The following is a 27,040-nucleotide window of genomic DNA, read 5'->3' on the forward strand; positions in this document are numbered from 1 at the left end:
CATTGAATGAACTTCAACATCAATTAATTAACGTTTATATTATTATCTGTATTACGAAATAAATTCAAAATATCATTACATTTATTGATATACAACGTGCAAAATCGAACTATAATAGCATTTTATAAAATAATAACATAATATATTGAAAATAAACAGTAAAAGAACTAAGCATTTAACGCGAACAGATGGAGATGCTCTCTGCTAGAGAGGAAAATTACATACAAAGAAGAGCAGTTCGTGTATTTTCATTAGCCACGCAGCCCACACCTGGCAGGGGGTTAATGGTCGCCCTATCCCCTAGGGTAAATACGCATTTTTATACCCATATCGGCCTTCTCCAAAGCATAACGGTGTAGTTAATTATGCTACATCTCCAACATGGACACTGCCTATTACTAAAAATCCTATCATAGGTGGAAATGAATAATTTTTTAATAATATTTGGGCAATGACGTCGTGTTTCCCAAATTTATTACCTGAGTGGTACCGGGTGGTTATTCATGTACTACCTTAGGCGGATTGGTAATGTTACTATGGTTGTAATTATCATTCCTGGCCGTCATTTGCTCCGATAATGATGTTTAACATGATTGTTAACGCGATTAGTGGAGTTATCGATATAAATCAACCCTCAATAAATATTTGATCGAGAATTTTTCCGGCCTATGCGAGTCACGTGATTATCGACTTTCGGCAATTTTAAGTGCAATAACTTTTATGCACATTTATTGCAGAAAATAAATAAACGAAACCGTCTTAAGCTTCGTACTTTGATTGATTTGTTATCCAAGATTGCTTTCGTATATAAAATACTTATATGTATATCTTCCATTATGTTGCATACAATATTTTGATACTACGAGAATTACATTTATTGTTTTTCTCTGCTTCTTCTACTTGAAAATGCATTTTCTTTAAGGATTTTTATTATAAATTACTTCATGCTCGAGTGGGAAAGGAAAAGATGATGTGTAGACAGATTTATGGACTATCTCTAACGTATATAATCGTTCTATCGTTTCTTTTCGCCATAAAAAAAGGTGAAAATATAGAAAAAGTAACAGTTACAGATGCAGAAAATAGAAAGAGAAGTAGGAGAGAAAAAAAATCAATTAAGTAGCGAGTCGTCGCTTACTCCATTGTCACGTTCGTTTTTCATCGCTTGTAAAATTTAATTTTACACTTTATTTATAATGTTCAAACTCTTTTCAACTAAATTCTGATGGATGTAATTAAAACATTTTATAAATATATTAATTAATAAATCGAATTCTTTACAAGAAAGTATGCAAATTTATACTCAGCATGGGCTAACAAGCAGGAGGAACAGGGGGGTAATTCCTCTAAAATTGGGCAAAGTTATAACGTTGTCCTGTACGTCCATGCCATCCAGGTTTATTATTATTATTATTATTATTTGGAAATTCGAATAAATTTACTTTAAAATTGAACTGAAATATAACTTCTTATCCGTTATAGAGTTATTGATTTTCGTGAAAGGTCACGAAAAAACGCAATTTAATAAAGTTTACTTTTTAAAAAAACAACTCTAAACTGACAAACATATCAGTTTACGGATTGATTTATAATTTATATGTTTTGTATAAATATAGAAATTCTCGAGATAGTTTGGAGTTGAATTTTCGGATGTTATATATATATAAATAAATAATAAAAAATATTTAGGTTTAGATCGATATTTACCGTGTATCGGTTATTAACTTTCTGTTTGTGTAGTTCAAGGTGAAATGCAATATATATATATATATGTATAATTTTTATATATATATAAATTCTTATTTACTTACACGCGAAAACAATGTTTAAAACTCAACCTTTTTCATTTACATACTACACTTAATTTCTGAATATACCTCTCAGCGTTATTTTGGTTTGAATGAACAATATGACTCGATAAAATTATTATTATTATTTTTTCTTCTTCTTTATAAAAAGAAGATAAATTTACAAATTTTTAGTCTTTAAGAAACGTAAAAATTGCCCGAGAGAATATATAAGTTTGAATAATACTTCGATTTGCAAGTTTGCAAAATTTTAATATTACTTCTGCACAGAAAACTTTGTAATAAAATATATATATTAAAAAAAAATTATAATTTAAGCCCCCAGGATGTGTTTTATTTTATTTTAATCTTTCTTTCCTCCCCTCTTCCTCCTCCTCCTCCTCCTCCTCCGTCTTGAAAATGTAGTTTTAAAGAGGAGAAGATTGTGGAAATGTTGATAGGAAAGGGAAAAAGGTGAATAGTTAAATTTTGAAAAATTTATTTCCTGGGTGAAATTGTTCAAACAAATGTTAGTAAGTTTAACCGTGAATCAACAACACGACTGTGAATGAGTCAACTGTCCACAACTGTCAACATTTGTCAACTGGCTAACACAAACAACCAAGAGCACAGTTTATAAGTGCTTGTTCTGAATTCCCTATCAATTGCGGCGCTCCTGAAAACTCGAGTGAAAAGTGGAATTAACAATTATTACCTTTGATTTATTTTCCTTTTTCCTATTTCGTCCCGAAAGAAGATGAAAGAAAATGCAACTTTAGCAAAACTTTTGCAGACCGGATATTACGTGGAGGGCTCATCTTCGTCCAGTTTGTATATCCGTGAAGAGCATCTATTACCGAATACATCTAGGAAATCTGGAAAGATAAGACGTAATTGTGGGTTATAATTGATAAAAATTGCAGTAATTATTATCGGTATTTTCTTTTTTCTTTCGAGTTCATTGCTACTCCGTAGTGATTAATAAACAATAGAATCCTTCCTTTACCGCTTCGTCTTACAATTCAAACTCAATTAACTGTAGCAAGTGTATATATATATATATATATATATATATTAGTAAACTTCCGTATTGCAACTTAGTAATTTACTCTTTTTTTTTTAATTCCTTCTCGTACATGAAGTCTGATTGTAAATGGCTGCGAGTTATCTGTAGCAGCAGATTGCCCCGATTGCTACATGTGGGCTAGATTTCTCCCTCCTCTGCTAAGGGTCGTTGGCAATCAAATTACCTCTGTTGGCTTCCCCTCTACAACCTCCGATGCCTCACTCCTCTCTATTGAGAAATGGTTGCTACCTTCCACCTAAGGTTTCTTTGTACGACTCCCTCTCAAAATTAAAAAGAAAGGAAGGGGGAGTTCAGAAATATACATTTATGAATTTTTAATAAATGCACAATTTATCGGTCACGTGCTCGATTTACATGCATGCGGCCATTCATCAATTCTCTGTCATTAGCAACGTGCGGGACGTCATTGTCATTTGTTAGACTTAGTCACGCTCGTCGTTTGATAATCCCATAAAAAAAAAATTTAAATACTATAAACCGAGTTTTAAATCCTTTATCTCAATTGACTGCAGAGTCTATAGGAAACCAATAGGACCAATAAAAAAGAGATTTGGTGTTTGATCATTGGAAATGTTTATCTTCCCTCCAGTCTGATATTTCGAAAGAAATGGATAAAGTTTAATTAAGACGGCGAAGCTTCGAGTTTCATTCATTTTAATACACATCTCGAACTTTAAAATAGTAATCTTCATTGAGAAGAAATATCGCCACAAGACATATCCTTCGGGGTAACAAATGACTTTAGGTGACAGTTGAATAATGATTTCGACTTTATAGTGTTGATATATTGGATTAAATTTCTAGTAAAAATATATATTTTTTCCACGATAATCGATGCTGAATAAACATTTAAAAAAGGTATATAAAAAAGCACAGTTAATCTAATTTATCTATTTAGAAAGTGTGGTGTCGAGAACGCTTCTATTGTCCGCTCCACCCTAAGCCGCTCTCCCCCCTTTAGGTTAGTGGAATGGCACGCTCCACATCCGCTTCGGATCCGCCACTGTGGACGGCAGACATCAATCCGACGGAGCAGTTAGGGGAGAGACTTCATTGAGCTGTGACGGGTGCTGTCGAGTCTGGATGGTGAGCATGTTGTGTGTGTGCCAGCAGTGGGCCTACACCGAACTTCACTGATTGGTGAGTGAACCATGACTTACTTACATTCTCCTATAGTCTCGTTAATGATTCCGAGTTTAAATTACACGCGTAACGCAAACGTAACAACGCGTTTAAACGTCGTGTTGTAATCGCCGTTATTTACGCACTTTACGAATGTTTCCGTGTATTGCCCAGTCTTGATGTGTCATACACTCTGTGGTTTCTGTCATAAGCTACACTATATGACACCGAGTTATACTAGTTGCACCGCATCACACCGAATCTCCTTCCATTGTTAAACGAAAAGACGAGGTTATAACATAAAACACTAATTAAATAGTTGATAATTCTCATCTTGTTAGTGGTAAATTTCAATTTTAAGAGTAGTCTCTAGATCACCAGACCGTATAATGGACAACAGATGTCGAACCGTTTTATCAACCGCTTGACGTCACACTACACACACACACACACATATTTTTTAACCGTTATAATTATTATTCATAGTTTACTGACCTAAATATTACTTTTCTTTCTTATTAACGCGTTGTATCGATGTAAAATATTCGATACAACGTGTTATAATTACAATTGTTTCTTTAATTCTGTACGATGTCTGGCGGGGAATCTTTTTTTCCTGGTTTTTATTACCCGCCGCGATTTATGCCCCCCAAAAAAGTGATTCAGATGTCAAAATATGTTGATAGAAAAAGTAACTTTCTTATCAAAGTTTCCTCCTTTTTTTTTATTTTGGCTGCAGCTAGGCTGATCTCTAATTTTCTTCAGGGTGCCATTCTGGATCGCATTACACTTTAAGTGTGTGTTAGTCGCACAGAAGCTCGCCTCCTTTCTTTGGCTGTAGAGCGAGTAAGGAGAAGAAAACTGACCATCCTTTGGTTTCCTTTAAACACGCTTGTTTTACAGTTACTGCCTTTTCAATCGACAAACTGCACTTTTATAGCGCGAAAGACGTATAAAGGTTGTACTGTACTTCGTATACCTCTCACGTATTTCTTATTTTAAAATTAATAATTTCGAAATTTATAAGCGGGTAGATAATTGGTCGTGCTTGTAATAATTATTCTTACGTAATTAAAAAATTTTGTTGTTAAAAATTGATTTTCGGGTCATTTTTTTTTATTCTTAAAAAGTTGAACCCGATCGATATTCGATATAATTATGTATTCGATAAGAATGACATCATCCTTGTATTTAGTCGAATTTTCGACTTTACTGATCGATATTCTTACGTTTGTTTAATGCCGGGGTTCTTTATAATTCGTTAGAAGCTTATCAGCGCCCGTTCACGTGACCGGCGGTGGGTTTGCAATTCGAATTTAAATCCTGGCAGCATTTGAATTTCTGATATGCGGATCACGCTCGTGTTTGGTATCGAGTATACCTCGAGGGAGGGGGGGGGAACTTTCTCGTCAAACCAGTGAATCCTGTCAAAGAACTCGGCAGCTGCTCCGAAGGTTCTCTCCAACTGTTCCTTCTTGGAAGTGTCGTAGACCGGATTGTCTGCACACCTATCGGCTCCGAAAGGATACTAACCCGGTCACCAGTTCGTCTCCTTACTACTTTAACAATAATAATAATAAATATCTAAGATATTTATATGCTATCTTTCATCCTAACGTCTTATTAAAGACCTTCCAGCTTTCGCCTAAACGATCCTATTAAGTGGAAAAAACTATTAAAGAGGTATCCATACCTGCGGGTTATCGCTTTAGCTGCATTCTCCCTTTAAGCACTGTCAACTTTCAACGAAATTCACAGTAGCTAAGAAGCGTTAGATATTATTAAACATCATCTTTTATTTAAAAATTTCATCAACATCAAATATTTTTTTCTCTTTTTACTTCAGTTTTATGCGCGCTTGTCATAACGATCAATTAGAAAATCCCGTATAAATATTAAATATAACGCATTTTAAACCGTAAATACATGGGTTTTTTACGTATTAACGCGATACGAAACCGTATAAAAAAATCAAAAACGTCAATTTTTCATTTTACTTCTAGAAAAAAGAGTAGAGTGATATTAAGTGGCGTATTTACCAACCTACACCATAACATTCTTCCAACATTCACCCCAACTTATGAAGTTGCTATGGTAACAAACACCTTTATTTATTATATATCACCTTAACTACAGGTATATCTCTCTACAAAGTATTAAAAAAATAAGAAATCGTTATCAGTTAAACCACAAGATTCCGATCAGTAACTTAATGCCACCAGAACAATAAAAAAAAAGAAGGAAAAAGAGAAAAAATAAGTAGCCTATTCCCAATCACACGACGTACAAGACCGTTATTCAGTTGCCTTTATCGCCTTAGCTCTAAATGACCCTAACATGGGAACCCATTGGAATAACGAAAACGTAACCAGCCTTTTTCCCTGCAGACTTTAATTACAATTATAATCATTACGTGTTTTTTTTCTATTGTTTTATGGGGGGAAGAACTGTTATCGAACCCATAATCGTTAGAAACGGCGTTTTGATTAAATCGCAAAAAAAGTAAAAATTTTCTAATTAAAAAATATATATTTCGAAGGAATTCAATCAAACTTTTTCTATTCTTACAAGGTTTAAACAATACATTCTACAATCATTACAGAGGAATTTAAAAAATGCCCCCCTCATATGTAATTTCTTTACATAATGACATTCCTTATACCTCTCGATTGCCGTTTTAAAACAGAAAAGAATAGTTTCTATTTTATTTTCTTTTTTTTTTAAAAAAGAAATATATAAATTTTTAGTGTCTGTTAAAAATTCTCAACCACTTCAACCACTTTTAATCTAAAGGAGCTCTTTAAGGATAAAACATTCCCTCCTTTTTTTCGGTCTTTAATTACTTACCGAGCCTAATTTTTGATTCGAAATTGATAAGAAAGTAGTTTTATGAATCGAGTACACTGTGTTTTCTTACATTTACATGATTTTTTCCCTGATTAAATATTGTAATTTAATGCTAGGAATTTCTTTTTTTTTTTTTTAGATGGTCTCTGCCACACAAGTACAGAGGCCATTGAGATTTCTGATCGAAGTGGATCTACTTTAATAAATGAAGGATTTTAAATACAAAATAAGCGTGTTGGATTATCTTATGAATCTTTAATTGATCCTATGAGGTTTGAACACTGGAAGAGGATCAAGAGGAACATTTCTTCATATTTATCGTTAAATTTCAATAGAATTTCGATATTATCAGAAAGAATATCTTAAAGGTTATCTTTAGAAAAAAATCTAGAATATTTTCGAGCGACAATCTTCAATAATTTATAAATATTCTTCATCATTTAGTAACTATTTCGTGTCGGTGTAAAGACGAGAATTACGTTTAAAAATTTGTAAGTTTAATTTTAACAAACTCTAAACGTTATAAAATTTTTATTTTTTAAGATTAAAGAATTTAATAATTAAATAGGATAATATTTAATAATTTAAGTTGTAGATGAGGTTTAACTGATAGGCAATTAGAACGAAAGGTTAGTAGCCGGAGGGTGAATTTTATTTAAGAGTTCAAAGGGAAATGAACAGGATATTATCGAGATGTAAAAATGGAGTAGGAAATTTGAAAGACTTCCAATATAAAACATTTAGGAAGATAATTAAAAGTTGTTAGTTGCCCTCGAGCCGTGTTTACAATTAAAGATAATTAAGCAGAGAAACATTGAGTCATGTTTATTAACCAAGTGGCTATAACTTTAATATCGATAATTTAATTTTAAAAAATAATATATATATATATATATATATTCCATCTTTTTCTATATTAAAATATCTGTAGGATTCGATATTAAAATCGAAAAATAAATTTATAGATATATTTTTATCCGGTTTTTATCAGGGCTCGAATTTCGTTCGACTGGCAAAAATCCAAGTTAAAGATCTTTTTAACAAGAATTAAACCGGGAAAAAGATTTTTTTTAAGGTTAATGGAAGGGCAGAAGGGTTAAAAACATAACAAAAATGAAAAGTTAAGTCGTAGGATTTAATGAGAATTTCGAGTTTTAAAAGTACTTTTCGAAGTGTATATAGTTGAGAAGTTTTTAAAAATCGAAAGAGGAAAGTTCGTCTCGAAAATACTTTTAAAAATATTAAAATAATAATAATTATTATTATAATTTTTAAATATAAAAAAGTATATAAATTTTAATCTTTTCAATTAAATTATTTAATTAAATAATATATATATAGCTATATATTTTAATATATTAAAATTGAAAATTGTGATGCTTTTTAGTGGAATAAATTGGAGTTAAGTTTAGGAATTAACGAAGGTTTTTCTACTAAAAATGCTCAATTGCAACTTTTTTGCCTTTTTTAACACATGATCAGATTTATCGATGTTGTCACGAAAGAGAATTCTGGGAAAAGAGAGGGATGTAATGAGCCATGCAGTCTACCAGAGAGAGAAAGGAAGCTGGTTAATAGTGCCCAACTCTATTATAAACTTGATTGGACCTCGATTTTATTCCTCAATATAATAAATTTAATAAAAGGAAAAAAAAATAGAAAAGTTCGTATCCCCGAGGAGTAATTCCTAACGATGCTTACCTGTAAAGAAATACCAACCGATATCTCACCTGATTTTTTTTTCTCCTCCTTCTTCTTTTATCTACATTCGATAAAATATTATTATCGAGACAGTTTAGGCTGTTATACAGATAATAACGTTGTAACGTTGATTGAAAGCAGATTTGGGAATGTTTTAAGGTGGAACGAAGATGTTAAGCAGTCTTTAACAATACTTTAAAGAGAGAAAAATCTTTCCTCTCCCTTGAGAATTTTTTAAAAGAGTTTTCTACAAAGGATTTATTTTATTATACAGATAATCCCTGACTTGGAAACGAGTTTTTTAACCGATAAAAATAGCTCTTTTTTCCTTTTAAAAAAACACTCTAAACACTAGAAGATCTGCTAGAAAATATTGTAGAAACTTCAGCCTTAACTCTTTATATTTATAAATATTTTTAAACAAAAGAATAACCTTTATTCGGCGATAAGTATTGCTGGACGAGGGTGTTATTTGGATGGAGAAATAACCTTCGTTTCCTTCCAAAAAAATAACTTTTTATTGAAAGAAATAACTTTCCTCTTCCGAAAGATATCTTTCGATAGATCCGTCCCCTTTTAGAGTTTAACAAAGACAATCCCGTCCACATAGAAAGGGTTTACTCAATCCCCCGTGTATCAGTTTCGCTGCACACCTTTAACGACAAGTCGACTAAATTATTGTTCTCAGTCTTCTCCCTATTATATACAGTGTACAGTGGGCTACACCTATAAAATCAATGTTTAAAAGTGTCATGTGTTAACAGCTATTGATAATGGCAACGTTAAGTAGGTCGATAATACGTTAAATATTAAACGTACACCTTTTTTTTTCTACATCTATAAACCTATATATAGTTTGACAAATCTCGTAGACTTAGCTTAACACGAGAAAAGCCTACACCCCGCTGCGAACGACGATCTGTACAAATGTAGACGTTGTATAGACGTGTTTCTAACCTTTAAAATAAAGCTGAGAATGCGGGGAAGTTTAAATTAGTTTGTAAAATTTAATTATAATTAACTGGCAAAAGTTTAAAATAGGGAAATATCATTTAGAGCTAGAGGCAAAGGCTATTCCCAGTTTATGTAGTTAATGAATGGAAGCACAAAAGGGAATGATTGAAGAAAGGAAGAGTGTTAATGCAGTAACCATTACGTGACGTAGTTCAACCACAATTACTGATGATTAGGGCCTGCCTCATAGGAGATAGGAAATGAGAGGTAGAAGGACCTCGGTCCAGTTTCTTCCCAATTAGGAAGTAGTTCTTTTATTGTAGATAACACACCAGAGGCCAAAATGTTGTCATTAAGGTTTGTAACCGAAGACGATATCCCTTTAAAGAAAAAAAAGGGGGGAAAGTGAAAAAAATTATCAGAAATATGATAAAGTTTAAGATAAAAGTCAAACTTCCAAATACTTTTAATATGAATTGTAAATCGAAATTTTATGTTAAACTCGCGATCGTTATTCGGCTATAAAACGTATCTTCAGATTGTATCTGAGTCTCGCTGATAAAAATTGATGATGAAGACGGGATAATTGTTTTTATTTTACCATATTATCCGGGTTAATTAATTAAATAATATTTATATAAATTTTAAATTTAATTAAATGAATTTCTGAAATACGGTCGAACGACCTCTAATAGCGGCCACCTCCGATTACAGGTTTGGTTGTCTAAATAGGATTATTTTTTTTTTTTTAACCTTTAAATAGAGGTCACCTGTGAATAACGGTCATTCTTTTAGGGACTTGTTTTTTGAAGAAAGAAGCGTACAAAATAACCTCTAAAACGTGAACATAGGCGATTTTTTTGTGTGTCAGTGGCCGTTGTTTAGAGGTTTGACTGTATTAGGTAGAAATATTATTTAATTCGCGTGGATAATTTTAAAATTTAATCGAGAGAAAAAATATTAATGTAAACTCTATGATATTTCACACTAGTCCAGCATAAAATAAAATTTTTTGAAAGTGTTTGGTTTCCGAAGAAACTCGATTCCTTATTTTTCCAAAAAATATCCGGTACCAATTCCTTTGAGATTTACTTAGATATCTAAGTCAGAAGGTTTTATATCTCGGAGTTTTATTCAAAAAAAAAGACACAAAAAACATTTTTCCTCCATCGTAATACAGAAAAACTTCCGAACAACGGCCACTGAGGGAGCATAAGAAATGCCCGTTGTTGAAAAGTTAATTTGTATGCACTTGGCCGTGATTAGAGAGGTTCGGTTGTATAAATTTTAGCAAATGGTTTCATCTATCGAAAGATAATTTCGAATTTAGGTCGAAGAGAATGGGAAAAATTAAAGAGGGGAGGAACGAAACTCAATTAAAGCAAGAGAGAGAGTAGATTTGATGTAATAAAAGTAAAAATATAACTCCCCTAAATGGCAAATTGCTTGCATATTAAGTTAGCGATTGTCAAAGTTTAGATGTCTTAAGAGGATTTACTTCATTTTGCTAGTTGCGAGGAGTGAAGGGTGTTGTCAAACATGGATTCAATCAATAAAATATCTCCCGGTGCACAAATGCACACCCTGTAGCGTTTTGATGATGTCACCAATGTAAACAACGCTTAGAGATTCCGATTTAAGCCGGACGGTGAGGAAATTTGACTTAGTAAAATAATAAATTAATTAGACGATCACGCTCTCTTTCTCTACATTTATTTTCTCTTGGGGGTATCCTAATTATACGGGATTTATTTAGACTTTTAATCGTTGCCGTTGTCTGTTAATTTAGTAATGGAAGGAATTCATAATTATTCGAGGAAAGGGAGATTCCGGCTACCAGGACTTGAAATGAAGAATGTTTCCAACAAAAGATGTTTTTTTTTCTTTAGGAAGATGAATGTAATGTTATTAATGGTAATATTTTATGATGGAGAAAAATGGAGAAAGTTGGAGAGAGTTGATTAAGATTAAATTATCTTGGGAATTTTTCGTGAGAAGTTTTGAATGGAAGTAAACGATTGTCGAAGTCCTTACGAAATTGAAGGAAAGAATTCAAAGAAAAGGATTTTTGCAAATTTTTGAGGCAAAACAGGAAATTACACGATGAAAAAAGTTCATCGAAAATATTAAAAATTTACCTCAATCTCATCACTTTTAATCTAGATTGGAAGGAGGAAAAAATGTATAAAATTTACCACGAAAACTTGATTCTGTAAGTGAACCGTATTCATAAATATCCAACTCGAAAAAGGTACAGAGATAAATCTAATGGTAGGAATAAATAATGCAAAAAAAAAGAGAAAAAAATCGTAAAAAAATCTGGAGCAAAAAAGTTTGAAATTCAAACTTTATAAATTTTAGATCTTTTGAATAATATATAAATCTCTCTGTATAGCAAATGGCTTTTCACGCTGTCGAATGTATTTTAATTCTCGATGGGAGGAAGATAAAAACAATTCTGAGTTACCATATCCATCAAAAATTGTCTCGCTTCATGCTTCGTGGGTTGATTGGCTGATGGAATCGAAATATGGATCAATGCCGAAATATGTCATCTATGAACAAAATATCGTTGGGACCAAATCAGATTCGCAAGCGGAACCACTCACTCTTCCCTCTCGAGGCTTCCTACAGAAAGATGATCTCGGGTTACAAGAAGAATCTCGGAAGACAATCGTTTAAGAAGAAATGATGGAAGACGTCTTCCATTAAAAAAAAGAATTCTAATTAAATAATATTGATAATAGTAAAAAACAGCGTCAGTTGTAAATATAAATCTCCTCCTTAAATTAATGCTAAGAAGAATTTTCTTAGTTATAACACTATTTTTCCTGTAGATAATTCTGATAGATGCGAGAAGCTCGGGATAAAAAGAATATCTTTCGAAGAAAGCAATGATCACAAATGCCAAAATAAATATTAGTTAAGTGGAAATCGTATGTGATAAATACCCAACGAAAACTCTTCATACTGTGTTAAGAATTTACAAATATTGAGTATTATCTATAGACAATCGAGTGCGATAACGAATAAACTAACTCATGAGAGAAATTTCAATTATAATTGCGCCTTGTATTGTAGAAGATATCCGTTTAAAGATCTTAAGAAAAACTTTTCTAAGAGCTTTATTTCGGCATTCTTAATAAAAGTTTCTCCAATAAGAACTCGTAGCTACAGGCAGGAAATATCCTAACAACAAGAGTGCCTTTTACTACAGAATCCTTTTGGGAGAGTGAGTGAACCACGGTGCAGTGTACTTCCCAGCGCGTTAATTAACAGCACATATATATAGCCATTTTTATCCTCTACTGTTTTGTAAAGGCGTTATATGTGGCATCTTATTATATAATAAGATAATTTCGAAGGCAAATTATCCATTGAAACCCACTCTTCACGTGGTGCATTGATGTACAAATGGAGAAGAAGAGTCGGCTCTTCTTAAACGTGTCATTGTCACTCATTAGAAAAAGAACGGAGGCTGACAAAAAAAGGATTGTTTGTGGCTTCATTAACATAATCGTATCACACACACACTCAAAGGTTATTCACTTTAAAGTTGAAAAGACAGGAAATCTCTTGTCCTTTCACTGCTATCTACACAATGAAGTTCTTACTGGTTAAATCAATATCGATTTGATTTAATTACCCCCCGTTATTTATCACTTTTATGAAATAATTTGCGACTTGTCTAATTTAAAAAAAGTATATATTTAATATCAAATGTATATCCTGGCAAATATTTACTGCAGGGAATTACTTTTTTACAATTTTTATTTTCGGAACACGTGACATTCTTAGCATGCCCGGTTCACGTGGCTCGTCATTTCGGCGCCGCTTTCTGTGCAAAGAGGCGACGGTGACGTCACACAATCTGTCTTCCGTCCAAGTGGGCCACTCGAGATGTGTAAAAATGCATTCTTCAAGTGGTCAATCGATAATTCCGAGGAGACGAATTCTCTCCCTCTCCACCCCCTCCTTTTCGACGTGGTCCAAAACGGTCAAGGGATAAATTTACGTCATCATTATCGAATTATATATATATACACACACATATATATATATAAAATGCACTCTTCGAGATAAGAAATCCATTCCATCGATTTTTCAAGGTCGTTTCTTCGTTGATAAAAGTATCGATTTTTGAATTTTTGCCTTCACGCAAAACGATATTGCAGAAACGAGAGTCGCCTGCGTGTGTGTGTGTGTGTGTTTTTGTAGTCGGTAACGGCCGCTGAAATTTCCACTATTAAGAGATTTAACTAATCTCGTATAAGTTCGGTGCAGGTGCAAGACTCGAATTTCTACTCCATCCCTAAAGAACTTGATCTGCATTTTTCTTCGGGAAAAAATAACTCACCAATCTCTTAAACTCTACGAAATGAATGGGGGGGAGAGATTTTTCTAATATCCCACGTGCAGATTATTTTTACGATAAATCAACTTGGCCTCATTTCAACTTAGCATTTTGTTATTGTAGTAAAGCTATCAAAACAGTCGAAAATTCTAACTTCTATATCAATTTACCCATCTAAAATTATAACGTTAAGAAGATAAACGATAAAAAAAGCCATGTTTTTAATTTGCCGCCCTTGGAAATTATGAAATTCGAGTTAGTTTTAATATAATTAGTATTAAACGACATTTTCTTTCCGTTTTTTGAATTCTGGACAGAATCCAAGACAAATGAGTAGACTGTCTGTCGTCAAAGGATAGGTCAAGAAGAAGAAAAAGTGCAGTGCGTTTTCTTTTATTCTAGGTCATCACTCGCCAACTGCACTCTTTCATGTTGTGACTGATAATAGCCATCCCTTTTGTCATGTAAACACTCTGTTATATTCGTGCATCTTCTGACATCATCAACTTTCTTGCATGGTTGAAGAGTTTTCACCGACGGTATTCGAACACCATTAACATTTTAAAGAGAGGAGGTTAATGTACTAGCATACGTACTAAAGAAAATCTTGTTGTCCTTTGTTTAGTGTACACTGCACATAAAAATTCTCTGAGTTGCCTCTTAGCTGAGGTTAATATAGAATTTTACAAGAGTTGATAAGTTGCGTGTTCACCGAGGAAATCTAATTTGCAGTGATTTCGATACATCTTTATATAATTTTAAATTGTACAAATTGTACAAATTTACACTTTCTTTAACGTGGCACACGTATTATTTAATGAGCAAAGGTGCGCTTAGGGAAATTTTGGAATTTCCTCGAGGGATGCCGAAAAATGGATTCGAGAGGATGCCATAACTCAATATTAATCACTCTAATAACGAATTTTTGACTAATTAGGTTATAGACTATTACAAAATGAAGTAATTTGGCCGACTAATCAGCAAACACTTAATAATGGGCCTAAATTACGGAATGCGATGACACATACGAGTTGATCGTACAAGGTTGTGAGCATAAGATCCAAAAAAGCGTAACTCTGGCCGCTTGCCAGACCTTGAGGGTTGATTGCTGCTTGATTACATTGGTTTCCTTGGTTACAAGATCTTTTAGAGCCAAAAAGTCCAGACGGCACCTCCGGTAGTTACAATCGTTGTTTTATTTATAGGTCGAACAGTTTATATAGTTTTTTCTTTGATTCCCGACTTTGCGGATCAAAGTTCTCGAATCAACTGTCCTTGAGTGCAATAACCCGTTATTGTAATAACAAGCATTCGTTTATTATAGTGACTACAAGGCCCACTCTGACTAATTACAAGTATTTTTCTCCAACAGACGATTTGTTTACGAATGTTGCGCTTATTTACGTCGTCATAAGCGCACATACTGCCTATCTGTATGAAGGAAATCGCCCCAGATAGATATTTGTAGCGGTTAACACGCTTGCAAAACCTAAATTTGTTTATTAATTTTAAGATATTTACAGCTTGTAAGTTATAAATATTTATGCATAATATTCTAGAATGTATTTCTCTTGACCCTCTTTCCATTGAATTTGTCAAAAACCATTAAAGATTCGATCATTTTTTGTTTGCTTTTCTTTTTTACGGGCACATTTTCTGCTAGTGGATATGTGACTGAATATGCTAGACACTCGTCTTACTTAAAAGCTATTAGCATGAAAAAATATTTTTGTCTGCTACAATTTTCTTGACGTTTGGCCAACGTTACGATCCACTTTTTCATGTTTTTACGATCAGAACACACGAATATAAAAGGAGGTCATACTTGTAATTGAATTTTCGTAAGTTATTATAAGGTCTCATTGATCATATTTTTCCTTCTGATGGAGAGAGTTCTTAGCAGAAAAAAGGCAGATATTTTACGAAGAATTCCATATTTTAAACATCTCTTTCCCTCCCACTCAAGTTCATCGATCCTAATCTTAGCTCCTAATGTAGCTTTAATTATCAATTGTAGTCCAAACTAGAATTTAATTGTCAATATTTTCTTAATTAAAACTTTAAATTTTGTGAAATAAACCATTATTTTAGCTGCGTACAGATATATTTTACCTGTCATAATAAAACTTATCACGTGTTCTGTAGTAATAAAATTCTACCTGGCTTTATTCGATATTGTGTTGCTATAGCGACGAGCGAAAACAGAATCTAATACTAGAAAAATTTTGCCGGACATTTAATTATTATATCAATGGTTAATCGGTTAAAATAATTACTAAAAAGTTTTCCAACAAAAATCCTTTTAAATATATTCCAAATCTAACAAAAAATACGAATAAAATGGCATTTATTCAAAGCTAATCGACTTCTCTGTCGTTATTGGTCAATTTGAATTAATTTGAATTTAAAATGACCAATTATGGCTTGAGATTCGTCGAACGTTATTTCTCATACATGTCCTTGTTTTGGAATTATAATAAGGATTAATTTAATCGCGACTTATTTAGGAAATGTTTATTATTAATATAAATCTATTTATAAATATTTTCGCTTTCGAGAATAAAAGAAATGATAAACCTTTTTTTTGGTTTCGAAAAAGAAAGTGTAACCGTCTCGTATGACGTTGCGAGTAACTATTGGTTAATTGGTTTGTGATTAAGTACGACGTGAACATTGCGGAAGTGACACGATTTCTATCTAATTGACGTAATATCCGGTTGAATCATAACGATTTAACAATAATTGGATCGGTTTTTGTTTAGGAAATAACTGTTTAAGTTTTTTTTTAATTAAATGAATCAGCATTATGAAGATGCGCTCATAATTATTTGTGTTATGTCATACGAGTTAGTTAGTGGTCCTTAATTTTTAAATAAACAAGTTAAATTTACATTAAAAGCTATTTTTAAGCCGTAAAGATGACTTTATTGCGGCTATTCTCGGTATTTTTAATACATATTTACACTTAGAAATTCGTATTTGAGAGGATTTTGTAAGAAGAATCTGAAGAATTATGGCGACTGCTTTAGTAGCCATTAAAAATTATATGTAACAGTTGCGGAAATAATTTTAATTTCGGCAGCGGCGATAGTTTCTAGGTGTGAAACAGGATGTCATTTCTGAAAGGAAGTGACATCACACATTAATAAATATCCTTTTAACGTAGGACGTGTTTTCTCTTTCAGGTTGTGGCAACGAAATTAACAGATGAAAGTTTTCGGTCGTAGAGATTGGGAGTCTTGACAGCAGCTCGCTTGGAAATAACAGAAAATGGGTTCCACCTTCGGTTGTCAGCACTTGCAGATCAACAATCTCTGGTCGGTTTGGTACTGCACCATGGCGTTGGCCTTTCAGATTTACATCATCGTTATCAGTATACGCCATTTCACGGACTATATATCACTCCCTTGGCCCATTCACGATCAACCTTACTTCGAACTTAACGCTTACGTTGGATTTATCGGAGCGGCCGTGGTCATGCTGCCTTTCTTCGTCGTGGCCGCTCTTCTTAAGATCGGTAACTACGCCAACGACGGCTACAAACTGGGTGGTGCCGATCACCTGCAATCGGCGGTCTATCAGAACCTGAAAAGGAAAAAGTGCTCGCATTGGTTGAGGACAATCTGGAGACACGGTGGACCCACCGCACCCTTTTTGCATCTGGCAGCTGCTTTTTGCCTTTTGTTACCAAGGTTATTGATTCATGCTCAATTAATTAAACATGGATTCGTGGCTAAAGGTCAGTTCCATATTTTTCTATTCTAATTTAATTGTTTTTCTTTTAATAGCGCAATTTTAAAGGGATGTCCATAAATGACGTCCACACTGGAAAGGAGGGAAAGGATATGACAAGGAGGAGGGAGGGGTTGAACTTCAATGGGCATCCATTTTACTTCATTAAATTTTACACAGTTTATACGTCTTATTATTCATAAAATGATAAATTTTTTGAGGAGGGTCGAGTTTTTTGGACGTCTAAAGAGGGGGGGGTTACGGAAACTTGGACAAACTGGGAGAATGGGGAGAGAAAGTAAAAATTTCAAGAAAAATGCGGACGTTATTTATAAGCAACCCTTAACTTACACGTGTTCTGAGTACTACGAGTAAAAATTTCGATTTAAATTACACTTTTTTACCGCTGTAAATGAATATATTAGCGCTTTACTCTTTCAAACAGAAACTTTTCTGTAGATAATTACTTTTTCCTATTTATATATAATCTTATTACCGCAATATTCGATTGAAGCGAAGTGGTAAAGTGAAGTAAAGCAAATAAGACTAATTGAATAACGTCGGATGCTATTCACGACATTATCGACGAGAATGGAAAGATTAAAAGCGAACAACTATCGTTTTCTTATAATCCGTTTAATAATAAAGCAGGGTATTCGTTTAACTCGTATTTAAAACTGGAGTTTTATTAAAGACAAACTTATCTTAAGATGATTAAGGAGAGGGCCACTTCATTATCGAACGACTTTACTACAGGTGAAAGGATGAAAGTCGTAAAATTGCTCTCCCGAGACCTCGTAAACTTGATAATACTGTTGCTTTTCGTCTCGATAAATAAACTAAAAGCGATTTCAAATTTGGATTCCTAAACACCAGCGATAAGCTACCTTTAACATGTGCGTTGGGGAGTTCAGACAGCACTTTGGATCACTTTATTCCTGTATTAAGCCATTCTCTTTAGGTAAACTAGTAAAAAACTTAGCTGTTTTTTATATATTGATATATATCTAAGTCCAACTTAATTATACAATACGCAGCTGGAGAATGTTGATTTGTTTTCTTTACTGTAATATATTTCCCTCTCGGACGAGCCTTTTAGTAGGTCGTTGACTTGTGTAAATCCAGACGTTTTGAGGATTTTCCAAAACTCTCTTAAGAATATTTGCAAGTCTAGGAACACGAAACAACCATTTTGAGGTTTAAATGACTTATTTGTAAACGTCAATCACCAGCAGTTAAATTTAAGCATCATTAATCGTTCTCTTCAGTGCAAATGTTCAGTCAGCTGTTAGCAATTGAGTTAAGCTTCAACCATTCTTATCTATTTTTAGGAAAATAGATTCTTTCACTAAATTTGTAATATCGATTTGTTTACTTTCCCTTCTGACATGTGCACGTTTTAAAAGAAAGACAAGAGAAATTAATAACGTTTGAAAACTTGATCCAGGCAATTGCATTCTTGTATCCTCTGGGAGTTTTATTTAATATATTTTTTATTATATATATATTTAAAGATACTACTTTAAAGATGTAAAGTTAAGCAGAATTTTGTTATAAGGGATTTATAGAATTTTAAAATTTAAATATCTACTCAATCATATTTAGAGTTGACTTTAAAGGAAGGGAAATGGTCTCTTTCAGTAGAGAAAACAAGTTTTCTTGAGGGAAAAAAAGATCTCCGACTGCTGCTAACTGAAGATAAATAAATAGGCAATTGGCAGTTTCGATGACCTCATCTAGAATATAGAGCTTATAAATATGGGTATTGATGAAGGAAATCTATTTGGCAGTTAGAAAAAAAAGGAGAAAGATTCACATATGCTATTTATGAAGAGATAAAATATTTCTGGACTAAACAAACACTTCGGGCATTAAGTAGTAACGAAGTAAGGAATAAATAAACGAACACTCTTTTCTAATCGTGATTAATTTTCTTAGAAGTCTCGGATGAGAAGGTCTTCTTCACTGCTCCATTATTACTTAACTCTTGAGAGAATTTTAGCGGCATTTTTATTTATTAACCTTAATGCTTACTGTTTCTAGAACAGTTCAGTCGGTTGGACTTTTATCTGGCGGAGAGATCATGTTTTTAGGTTGGCGAGATGACTGCAAATATGACTTCCAAATGTTTGGCATCGTTAGCAGAGGAAGTGGACCATCTGTGTCCACCCAGGATCGTGTTTTGGTTTGGGAGGAGGATGATAGTTGATACAGCTGCGATTGAGAGCGGGCGTATCTCAACGCGGGTCTCTCTTTTTTGTCGACACCACGTGTACAAAATGGAGATGGCTGTCGGCGCAAGAATAGAACATTCTGTCAATCGCTATTGATTTGAATGGAGGAAACCTCAATGCGACTTTTGCATGACGCAAAACTATCAATAGTGCTTCAAACTATTTTTCCTGCGCGGGGGAATTCCCGACGTGGAGGGGGGAAAAATTGCTTGCAATTTAATAGGTTTCGTGTGAATACCGTGTGAACCTACAATTTAAAGAAATCACGCACTCGACTGTTGATAGCTCTTCTTTAAAATTGAGAAGAAGCGCATTTCGAAGATATTTTAACACATTTTTACGTATAAAGCGCATTAAAATCTATTACTGCGCTTATTCGTCACGTTTTAATTGAATCGAATATATTTAACTTCATACTTCACCATCAATTCTTTTTATCGCATTCCTCGGAAGTGAAAAAAAGCAATTTCTTTTTTTTAAAATAGAAAATATAAATGGAGACAGGTTTTGTAATTAGTTGCATCGCTTTATTTTAAGTGTAATCTAGAGAAGTTAGTAAAAATAGATAAGCAGTAACAGTGATATTAGTGGTAGTTGACAATATTAGAGTCAGGCGAATAATTAAGGCATCGATTTTCTCTCAATTCCTGCTAATTATCTGAAATGAGACACTTCACTCTATCTGTTATGTGAGTGCTTCGATTTAGACTTAGATGATCGCCAGTTTAATATATTTTTCATTAGTTGTTACACTACCAGAATTCAGGAATTTCTACCACATGCTTGTACAGGGTGGAGGAAAGCATACACTGTAGGAAAAAAAATACTGTATATATCTTCCGACCAGTTTTTAAACACGGAAAAAAAAACACTTAGTACGTTCACCCCGTTGAAAAAAGTCATGTGATCCGATCGTGACGTGAATAAATTCTTATAATTACTGATACGGAATTAAATCGGTGCGATTCGAGTTTAATTACCGACGTTAAAAATTGAGGAAACGATGCTAAAATCTATGCGTTTTCGTTGTCACATAAATTCCCATTCCTAAAAAAAGGGGGAGAAGTCTTTCGAAGAATTCAACTTAGTGTGGGGGGTTGGAAGAAAAAGTAGAATGCATCGTTGCATTAAAGAGGGCACAAACATACGACCCATTTCGTGACAAAATCCACCATTTTGCATCCGTACCGGGAATTGACGTGCCGATTAAAATGCGTACGAGATAATTTAAGAGATTTGCTCCTCCTCTAAATTATCGAGGCAGTGACATCGGTTGTGACTCGAATTTACCGTATCGCTGGGAAGTAACGGGGTCGGTAATGATACCCGCGATACCCAAGAATTACGAGGAGAAAAAAAAAATGAGGGAAATTTTTAACAATCGATCCAGTCTTTTCTTTAACGAATCACCGAGCAATTTCTGTAATATCTAGCAATGGCTCCACCCCAAAGAGGTCTACGTAATGGCGAGTGGATATTCTCTGGAGGAGAAAAAAAAAAGAAGTGGTCGTAGCAAGATGGGAAGTATGCCAGATGACCACATCAATCACGTGTCAGGTGAAACATCTGAGCAACTACCTGCAGCAAATCAAATTTACTATCTTTTGCTCTCTGTAATTATTTTAATGCTCGACGGTTTCGACAGATGGATGGATTTAATATTCATCTCGTGTTTACTGTTTTCTTATTTTAATTGGATCATTAGCTGCGTTATACCGCGCCTTGAAATTATCACGCGGGATGATTTTCCTCCAGAAATTTTGATGAATTAAATTGGACGAGACTTCTGGCGAATTAATTGATTTCGTTACATCTTGCAACTGGAAGGTTTGCTTATAAAATATAAAATTCTAGCTGTTGCTATCGTTCAAATACTTAACTGCTCTTTTCCCATTTTCGGTAGATTTAGCGGAAATCACGTGTTGGGGTAATCCCTGTTTGTTGGGTTAGGAGTCGAGACGGAGATAAAAATGTAGCAGTGCATTTGTATTCATTCAGCCTCCCCATCTCTACTTATTGCTTACTTTTCCAATTCAGAACTTCCTTTATTCCTTCTGTTGTGTTTGGAATTAAATAGTATGACAGATAAACAGTATGTAAATATATATTTCTTAAAAGGAAAATTACCATAAAGTAATTGCAAAATTGGCAATAAATCATCCAGATCCGCTCGGCTCATCGAGAAAAAAAAATATATCTGTAGCAGTATCAACTATTTACGTATTGCCGCTGTTAGCATAAATGTTTCTATACTTCAAGCAAACCGTTTTCCGCGACTGTTTATTCGAATTTGTTGCTTTCTTCTTGTACATTATGCAAGAGATTTCTTGATACGTGCTTGAGTGCGATTATTTTGTTATTCAGAATATTCTTAATGGTAGTCGTGATACATATCAGCATTACCCCAATAGAAGTCGTCTATGTAGGATTTTAATGCTCATACATGAATAATGCAAGAGAGTTATTCTAAAGGCGGGTGCTTAAATTTGAATTTTATTAATTCCATGTCAATATAGAGTACGTTACCTTAAAGGAATATTTCATTAAGTAACTACCAGTTTATATTTTTTATGATACATTGCGTATCCATTCACACAAAAGCTGCTTTGTCTAGACGTTAGCAATCTCTTATGATACCTTTACGGTAGCGGACCTATTATCTTCTCCGATAGGTTTCAGATCAGAAGAGCAATTCAACATGGAGCAAGTTACACGCAGGAGAAAGAGCAAAAATGCAATGGTCATCTAGTTTAAAAACAAAGCTGAGATACGCCCGAATCACATCAGCAAAAGAAAGACAAGAATGAGTCATAGTTTGGGGAGGAATCGATTGGGGAAAAGTCATGTAGGCAGGGTTTCTCGTCTATCGATCGACCCCTTCTCCTAAACACCCCAGAGCTCAGTTACTATGTAATTATCTCTTGCTAGTAATTATCACAGAAGACTATTCCTTTCCAAACTAGAGATGAATGTTTATCTTCTTCAAATCTAACATGACTGTGGTTTACAATTTAGCCAATATTTTTACGTGTAAAGTCGTAAATACAAACAGTAGTTATTTTTTATGAATTTGATTCTCTCTCACACACAATAAATAGCTTTGTAAAAGAAATCAAAACAAAATGAAACATTCTGGTATAAAGAACTTCGAAATTTCCAAAGCTCCTATAGTAACGAACTGACTGTAGTAACTTTTAATGAGGTTAAGATCTCTATCTCTCCTTTTCCCCAAAACTTCGCTTCGAAGTCAAGAGGAATTAATTATTAATTATGAATATTCTCAATTCTGTTTAGTGAGTGGAATTTGTAATTTGTACTATTTAGGAAGTCTAACTTCAAGAGGATCTAAATATGCATATTTAATAATTGTGTGCATAATTAAGCGAAATTTTCGAGAAGTAAAATGCTTCATTTCTCAATTGTAAATTGCCGAGTTGAAAAGTTTGTGTTTAATCTGTCACGTTGCTTGACAGTTTTTAAATTTAATTATTAAGAATTTGCATCTTACAATTTTAAAAGCGCAAATTATTCTTTTTAATTATCATTCTTAAAGTGCCTTGAAGTTTTACGTTTTATAACTGCTTTTCTAAAAGTTTTCGTTTTACATTTGGTAATTAGTTTATCGTAAAAAGGATAATTTATAGGTGGGATGGGATTTTAATATTATTTAGCCATTATTAATTTAGGCATTTTTCTCATTCAGAAAATCAAATTATTTATATGAATGAGTGATTTGAGATTCTACACGCTCTCCTCTTTCATCACTTACTTCTTTGCCTACTTTAAAACCATTATAGGCCTATATTAATTTATACTTAATGTTTTTATCGCAATAAAACTAAAATATAATATAATAGCAGCGATTTGTGAAATTGCTACTTACTCACTATATGATGGAGATGCGTTGCTAAATTATAAAACTCTAAAAATTTTCATAGTTATTTGGAAATATCACGAACAGAGAGGGATATATATTTTCAAACTGTAAACTTTCATGCAAATGTACAGAAACGACAATGGATTTTAGATGTGTACAACTCATGGACTACTGCACAAGCCGTGAATGCAGAAAAATATTGATTAAATGATTAAGATAAAAGCACTGTCAGCGAGCATTTATTTATGCTGAGATTAGATAAACAATATTACAAACTGTAAAGTTCTTATAACAAATCCTTAATCTGGAAAAGTCGTGATGGGAAGGAGAAGTGACGGAACAATCCCGAGGTGACAATTCCTAGACTAGTGTTATCACTAAGGCTACTATGATAGAGATGGAAAAGACAGACACATATCGCTACAGACTACCCCGGAGGAAGAGATAAAGTGCATCACGGACCATTCCACCTAACTGTACCAGAAACAATCTTTCTATATATTCTTTTTCTTCACTTTTCCTGATGTACAATTTCAATAGCCATCGTCTTAAAAAACAGCATTTTCGTCAACAAAACTTTTATTACGGCACTCAAGAATTCTCTTTAAAAATTCTTCTTCGTTTTTATAAAATTGCAGCGGCACCGAAACAATTTCAGATGTCCACGTTACAGAGGAGTAACTTTAATTATTAAGAAGTCGGACTGGTTGCAGTCAGTGAGTCATCTGTGTGACGGAATTTCATTCCTCTACAGTGCAGAATCGATCGTGTGGATCAGGTGGACTGCTTTACCATCTGTAAATTAGTGTTCTTCTCCCTTTACTCGTGGGATGAAGTAAATTTTCATTAGGGATTGCTTGATCGTGCGTCATCCCAAATTTGTATAGGATTTTATGTTGCGGAATGCCCGTCTTCTCATTGGAAGTTTAAACATTAATTAGGGTTTAAGGATATGATTTATGAAGCTGCTTTATTGAAACTTTCTCTCGAGAATTCTATTTTTTAATGAGAAACTCTATGGTTTTGGTCTTCCCAATAATAAATTGCCATTTGTTTTATCTCTTAAACACGAATACAAATAATTAAATTATATAGAAAATGAGTAATAATGTTGTATACATAAAAATTTTCTCAATTTTACACCAAATCTATCGTCTTAAACTGTTGAAACCATTCGTAAATTAATCTGAAATGATGCTGACATTTGCTGAGTTTCCGCTAAAAATATCAATAAACTGCAGCTTTCTTGACAATTACATTTCTAAAATTTAAATTTTCTAAATTTGTTTACACATTTTGTGACGCATTAAAATAAATTTCTTCCTTTGTTTGCTTAGTGAAATAAATTTAAGATTTCTAATTATAAACGAGATGTCGGCTTCACTACATAGCACGGTTTATTGCGGTAAAGATACATTTACAGGAGTAAACGCTTTTATTCGCATATTATCTATTTTAGATTTAAAATTTATGCTTAATCATATACGATATAATTATGGAAGTTTTTAATTCGAGTGTAATAGTAGATTTTACAATAATAAATGAGTTAAATGCTAGTAATGACAGATATTAAGGTTTCAATCGCGACATTCGTTTCTGATAGCATCGAGTAAATTTATCACATGAAACGATAGTAAAACAAGCCGAAAAATAAAATTTTTCAATTCATTTCATTCGTAATTAAATAGTTTTCCGACATACTTTTACTTTAATAAGATAGAATTAATTAAACGCCGAAAATTTTAATGCTATATGCATAATCACACAAATTCTACAAACACAAAATTAATTATGTTTAGTTATATAGAATCATTAAATATATATTAAAGAGGGAACATTTAAGGTCATTAGGTATGTGAAACCAATTTGATGCGAATTTTCTACCAAATAAATCATGGTTATCTCAAGATAGTCTTGTTCTCATTGGCATAAGCTACATTAAATGCATCATTTGGTTTGTCGTTATAGTAAAGGGATGGTACAGAACGAAAATGAACTCTGGGTTATAGTGGTGCGTGGTCGCAGGTCTTTGACATTAAAAAAAAGAAAATTATCTTCTTTGAAATCAAGATAGATATGCAGAATTTTTTTTGCACGATGTAAGAGTTTTGGGTTGAGAGAAAAAGGTTTATAAAAAAAATATATATATATATTGTGCTAGGTTTTTCCATGTTAAAATTATATTACCAGGCGTTTAAATATAGCCGGCATTAATTTAATATCTATACTTTTAATCTAATTCTAGCCATTTAAAAAATTAACATTAAAGATAAGCGAGTATAGTTTAGTTTCTGGTTAATTTTTCGTTAAAGTTAATAAACGTTCGACTTCTTCAAGTTTATAATTTTCTTGGTAATTTAATATCTGTGAATCTGGAAAGATTAAGTAAATAATACAGCAAATGCAATTATCAATAGTTATGTAAACAGTTTGAGAACGAAGTATTTTTTATTCAATAATATTAAAAATCAATTTTCTTGGGGGGAGAAACGTCGACTTTATTAATTTCGTAAAAGGAAGGGGAAAAAATTCCATGTTTCGCTTCGTTTCGGCTAGTGAACAGCTTAAACGAAGAACCTGTAGAGTAAAGGAGACAAGTAATACAATAAACTCGTACAAGAAAAAAAGGGTATAGAATTTAGGGATTTAACACGTGCCGGTTACAGACTAAAATGGATTTTGCAGCAGGATATTACAAATAATGTTTAAACAGAAAGATAAAAAGATTTATCACATGAGTCACCTTCCATCCGGAAAAGCTTAGAGCTGCTTTACATTAACGTATCCTACAACAATCCGATGTGAACATTACAAGGATTACTTCGTCTATTTAATAATTAAATATAAATAAAAGGAAAGAATAAATACACGTTACGTTACTTCGGTCGTTGAACTGTTGGAAAAATCTTTTAAAATCTTATTAAATGGATCACAATATTTAAATTGAAACATCAATTGTCTCATGCTGATATAATGTTAACCTAGTGTTGTTGCTACCCATCATGTTTCAACGTATACCACTATATCTCACTTCATCCTCAATTATGTCCGTACTATAATTTAATGTTATAAACAGGAAAGTTGTGTCGAGGTCAATAAGCAATTATCATTTATTCAGCCTCGTATATTGTGAGATTAATTTATAAGTTAAATGTTATTTACAATTTTATTTTTAAAGTATTATAAAACGTTTTTATAATAATTTAAAAGGAGAAAGTCGAATTAATGATTGTATACAGTTTATAAAAAAATGTTTTTTATTTAAAAAATTTCAGATGGACTGTGGAAAACAGATCTGGACTTTTTGATGACTCATCGCGAACGACTGGTAGCTCTTAGCTTCTT

General features: G+C 33.0%; 1 protein-coding gene across 1 annotated transcript; it reads left to right on the forward strand.

Moving 5' to 3' along the window:
• Positions 1-3,877: 3,877 nt before the first annotated feature.
• Positions 3,878-27,035, forward strand: LOC136976715 (protein tincar-like; the record flags this gene model as incomplete). The annotated part of the gene is made up of 3 exons (XM_067272079.1): positions 3,878-4,014; positions 17,038-17,591; positions 26,971-27,035. Coding segments are annotated over exons 2-3 (534 nt in total), but the record flags the coding sequence as incomplete, so codon positions are not given.
• Positions 27,036-27,040: the final 5 nt, after the last annotated feature.

Source organism: Centruroides vittatus, unplaced genomic scaffold (genome assembly GCF_030686945.1).
Source record: "Centruroides vittatus isolate TY-2023 unplaced genomic scaffold, ASM3068694v2 contig_417, whole genome shotgun sequence".
Lineage (NCBI taxonomy): Eukaryota > Metazoa > Arthropoda > Arachnida > Scorpiones > Buthidae > Centruroides > Centruroides vittatus.